At 37.3% G+C, this 5,627-nt stretch overlaps 1 protein-coding gene across 1 annotated transcript in view; it reads left to right on the forward strand.

Annotated features, from left to right (window-relative positions):
• RNF138 (ring finger protein 138) overlaps positions 1–1,313 on the forward strand; it is an 11,885-nt gene extending 10,572 nt beyond the window's left edge. The window contains exon 5 of the mRNA XM_019526723.1: positions 728–1,313. Coding sequence (XP_019382268.1) covers positions 728–796 — 69 coding nt within the window. The 3' untranslated portion in view covers positions 797–1,313. The remainder of the gene's footprint in view (positions 1–727) is intronic.
• The last annotated feature ends 4,314 nt before the right edge of the window (positions 1,314–5,627 follow it).

Genomic DNA, 5,627 nt, shown 5'->3' on the forward strand with positions numbered 1-5,627 from the left:
TGCCCCTCCCCAAATCTACTGATGAATGAAAATTACTAAATTAGAACAGTTCTCAGACTAAGTTCATTTTTGTGGCCACAGTCCACAGAAAACTTGATTAGCTGATGTGGAAACAGCTACGTACTTAGATGTAGTTCTGTCCATTCTCAAACTTGTCAGTAGCATTTATTGTTCATACCAGAGACAAGTGATTGATGGCAACAGATTCAGCTAGTTCATACTTACATTCTTAAGCTCACCACTGTTTTTGTCCTTACACAGTTCCTTAAGACACTTCTGTTTTGATCAGAAGCCATCACAGAACCCACCCATATGCTTCACTTTGTGGTGTTTATTGTTTTGATAAATGAGTTAACTGCAATCAGAATATGGGAATGTGGTCTGAAGAGCTGTGTGTTGTCTGACTGAAAGCCCTATCAGAAGAATTACATGACACTGATCACTTGCTAATTGATTATTCCACAGTCAAACTGAGGCAGGGTGAGGAGATGGATTAGACTCACAGGGCTGCAGAGTTTTGTTCCTCTGCTGTTTTCTCTTGTCCTCTGGTTCCTTCTTCTGTCTGGTTAAGAAATACACTCAGCAAGGCTGGTTAATTGTATTTCAACAAGAGTGCCTTCACCTAATTGCCATTCACTGTACTATACATGGGGAAACAAGCAATGAAGATAGAGTAAAAAAACAGGATGGAAAGAAACAGATTGTAATTTTTTTTTACTGTGTTTAGAATCTTCAGCTCGACGAAGAAACCCAGTTCCAAAATGCAGTCGAAGAATCTTGTCATGTCAACTTCTGAAGTGGAGGACCTCTGCATTTTAAAGGTGGTGTGAGGAAGAAAAAAACTACATGAATTCTCTTCCAGTAATTTCAAATGAATATAAATAAAGGGAATTCAGTAGCTAGTTTTTTCAGGTTTAATTCCTTTCCAAGAATAAAGATTTTTTTTTAGAATGGCTTTTGCTTAAATATAGAAGTAGAGTAAACTTGATTACATTTCATAGAATCATAGAAAATTAGGATGGAAGAGACTTCAAAAGGAGGTCATCTAATCCAACCCTCTCGTGCTCAAGGCACAATCAATCTCAGTCTTGTGAATTTTTTTTTAATAGAATGTAACTGATAATACATCTATTATAAAGGCACCAAGTCATTTTACTGGGATCTTTCCCTTTTAAACTGGGGCGTTTCTGGGGCTCTACAGTGATGTTTTGACTTTTCTTTAATTGTTCACTGCTCTTACAGACTTATTTTTTATGAATACCACATTTTATAACTGACTAGTGGGCAACTTTGAAAAGTAAATATTTGAAAAACAATGCAACTCTGAAAAGTAAATATTTGAAAAACAATGAAAAGATGCTCTATTTTGCTGCTGCTCTTAGCATCATCTGCAAAATTATATCGATTTAATTCATTTTTTGAAGATGAAGTTGAATGGTTTCTTTACTCTTTATCACTAAAAACAAAAATGAAAATGGCTGAAGTGGGTAACAGGTTGTTTGATACTGCAGCAATGCAGAGGTGGTTTGTTCTACTTGTATCATTAAGGAAGAATAATACCAGAGCCTGGGAGATATTGCTTCTATTTTGTTATTTCTCTGGAGCATAACCAAAGTAGGATGTCTTGCTTCCTGGAGTGGTGGGCTCTGAGCATTTTCCATTCCCTCAACAGATAAGGAAGTGCTTTTATGTCACTTGCCTTTGTACATTCTGAACAATTAAAGATGCCAATACACAAAAGATGCTGTCTTTGGCATATGAAAAAGGCTAGAATGTTTTTGTCTTTAGAAATATTTTTATTTTTTTATTAGAAATTCAGGTCTTATCTATCCTGTTTTTAATGAAAGACTGAACTACTAATTAAACTGGTAGTTTTGAGATATAGCCAGTATAAAGATATCAGTATTTTTTTTCCAAACAGACTTTTTAAAACTGTATCATCTATTACATTTACAGGTTTAACCATTAACAATTAAAAGGAAAAATCCTGCTAAGAAGAGTCACTACTTGAATATCCTAAGGGTTGAGAGTCCATTGTAGTTCTCCACTCCCAAGGTCTCCAACAAATTAAAGAAAGATGAGAATTCATATTCCTGTAGTTTTAAGATAAAAATAAAACTTTCAGGCCTTCTTTATATGCCATAAAACACATTGTGTTATTTTATATGTCTCTTTAAGAAATGGTTTAGAGTTAGAGATTTTCTAGGACTGGAAAAGTAGGATGTTTCCAAATGCACACTCATTTGGGGCTTTCTTGACTTCTCTTTTCACAACAATGTCCTTCACTGCTACTGTTCATGGGTATTGTGTACACCGAAAAGAGCATATCCAATAATATTCCTAGTACTCTTAGTGATCTAGCTATAATTGTAATAACTATGCACTGAAACTACAATAGCATTCTGTTGTTTAACTCCAATTTGTGCCTTTGAAAACCTTCTCCTAACATACAAGCAATGCTATTTCTAAACAAAAAATCTGCAAAATGTGACTTCTTATATTTTTCATATTCCAAAACTATATCAGACCGTACAGCAGGTCCATTTGTTATGTATATTAGAGCTCTTAACACCACAAATGCTATATTCGTTTGATATTGTTTTATCCTTTAATTGTAGACAGTGTAGCCAGTAGTATGAGAGTAGCAAACATCACTGCTGGAGGTTTAAATTGCAAAAATGCAGGGAAATAGACTACTTCACAAGTTACCTAAGGCCTGTTACACTGTCTTAAAAATGGGAGGGGGAAACAAACTGCATTGTAGTCTGCTGCTAATATTCATAATTTATTTAAAAACTGAGTCTATGCGAATTTTTCCTATTCTGTAATTTAATAGTGATATTTAGAAGTTTAGTTCCAAGATTTTTAGATTCAGTATATATGCAGGAAGTGGAACTAAATGCCTAGACCTAATACATAGTGTTCTGAAATCAGCATTTGACTGACAGTGACTGGTTACTTCAGCTGCCTGAACACGTCTTTAGATTTGTAGTTGAAATTGCTTCTATTTTAAATATTTACTCTGGGAAACAAAAGTCTGTGTACTGTTACAGCAATAATTAGTTGTCATTTAACATGGTTTTTGAAATAACATTTTAGAATTCTTTAAATATTGTAAGACTTGACTTCCTGCAATTTAAAAGTAATAAGTTTTCAGTATGTTACAAAGAATTTAATCTTGAAACCATAATTTTAAATTACTGCATCCCCTCGTGTGTTTTAAATACAAACAAAACTTTTAATGCCTAGTATGACAACTTCTCTTTGCTTGTAGTTGATAAACTCTGTATTGGCAAAGTTTGTCTTTGAAAGCCTTATATTTTTGCTATGATGAGACAGACTCTAAGTACATTTTTTGGATAACTGATAAATGATAAGGAAATAATCTGGTTGGATATGATGCTGCTGTTGTGACTCTCCCACTCTGAAACTCAGACACATGCAAAAGGGGGCTGTATAGTAGTAGTGGTTTATATTTGTTCTTAAATAAAATGTGCAGATTTTACTGGAAGTGTGTTGTTGAGAAACTTTTTCCTGTTAACATTCCATTGTACTCCTGTTGAATATGGTGTATTGTGTGTTAATTGTGCCTTCTGTTTTTTTCCCCCCAATAAAATGGTTTATTTTCAGTGTGTATCTGTTTTCTAATAATGAATATCTAGGTCTACAGCTGGGCCCTAAAACCAGTCAACTTTACCCCACTTCTTGCTTTTGAATTGAGTTCATGCATGCCATACTTCTCATGCTACTGCAGTTTTAAATGACTAAATCTAACATGCCTCTTGCTAGTAACCAGACCTATGCACTATGTTCCAAGCTGTTAACAATAAAAATACTGCCAGAGGCCTTATGATCTTCATTCAGAATGAGACTAGAAGCCCAAGGTGATAGGTCTGCACAGTTCAGAAATGCATATGTTTCTCATCTCTTCATAGAGAGCTGTCAGCTGTGTTTCAGAAGAAACTGCTAAAAATATTGAGGGAATGGATGTCCTGCCACCAGTAAGCAAGGAGATTTGGTTATTAGGAGTAACCAACATATTAAAGGGGATGATTTATGAAGAACTTAAGGCAGGCTGTATTAATGGACCTTTCCCTTCTCACAAAGACTGCTCTCTTCAATATTCTGGATCTAGGAAAAAACCTTCTCACAACCTACATCACTTCTAATTAGTAGGTATACAATAACAAATATAACTCACTTTCATAGATGTTTTTGATTCTGAATTCCCTTTGTCTCTGCTACATATATTGCTCAAGCAAAATTTAGTTAGTTTACAAAAAGATTTAGTTATGAAATTAAGGGTAATGTATACAGCTGTTTAAAAATAGAATTGTTATTCAAAGTCCACTTACCATAAAGTTTCCAAAGATTTTTTCCCCCCACCTCCTCTTAGGAAAACCAGATTTGGTCTGTGAAATTATAGCTCTTCCCACCCACCCTCCTCCAAGGGTAAACTACTATAAGACCAAACCTTGCCATAAAATAGTGGTTAGAAGGTTTGTTCCATTGTTTTCCATTTTGTTATAATTTGCTTGTATTCCATATTACTCAGACCCAATAAAGCAATGAAGCATGTGCTTGATTCTCATTGAAGTCAGTATGACAACCATATTTACTCAAGCCCAAGACAAGCTATTTTCCCTATTTAACATAGGGGGAAAGGCCCCTTGTCTTAGAATTAAGTATGAGGGGTCAGGCAGCTTCTGCTGCTCCAGCCCTGACCCCCGAGTTAGGACCCGAGTTTCAGCTGCTGCCTGCTCCCCACCTCCCCCCAACATTACCCCTGTCTTTCTCCATCCCTCCTCCCAGCACTTACCCTTGCTCTATTGCTAGCAGGCTTTGTCCCCACTATAGTCTGAAACACAGAAAACAGCCCCAGCCCAGCTCCTCAGCAGTGTTGCTGGCTCTGCATTGCTGCTATGGAGCCAGGTTGGGGATATGGTTCCTGCCCCAGACTGCAGAGGGGTTGGATCCTGCCAGCACTGGAGCAAGGGTTAGTGGTGGGGGACAGGTGGTGGGGACAATGTGATGTAAATGGGGGGTGGGGGCAGACAAAGGGGGGAACTGCCTGCCTCTGCACCCCTATCCCCTACCTCCTGTCCCGTTTATGTCTCCCTCACCATCTGCTCTGCTCCCCCTCCCCCTGGCACCTGTCTCCCTATAGCTTTCTGAGATGCGGTTATGACTCTCACAAATTTAAGATCCTCCAATAACAGAAATGCATGCAAAATTATAACATTTATAAATGTTCCAGGTATAAAATCTTAATTAGGGGTGGGGGTGTCTTGGATTTGGGTAAATACTGTAGTATATGAGTAAGTACTTTGCTAAAATGGGCTATATATAGGATTACAGGAAAGTAGGGCTGGAAGGAACCTCGTGAAATCATTGGCTTCCTGAAGGTGTTAAAAAAAACCCAAAACTGGCATTCCTTTAAACTTCATGCACTTCTACACAGAGCCCAGTGCATGCCCAGAAGAGGCAGCATGTTAGCTGGACCCAGCTCACACAACATCTATATAGATTGGGTGCTTTAGTAGGGCTTTTTTTGGCTCTTATCTAATAGCTGATTGACTCAGGTATTAGATAAAAGCATCAACCCTGCCCCGCCCCCCCCCCCCCCC

Source organism: Gavialis gangeticus, unplaced genomic scaffold (assembly GCF_001723915.1).
Source record: "Gavialis gangeticus isolate Ggan-Ray unplaced genomic scaffold, GavGan_comp1, whole genome shotgun sequence".
Taxonomy (NCBI): Eukaryota; Metazoa; Chordata; order Crocodylia; family Gavialidae; genus Gavialis; species Gavialis gangeticus.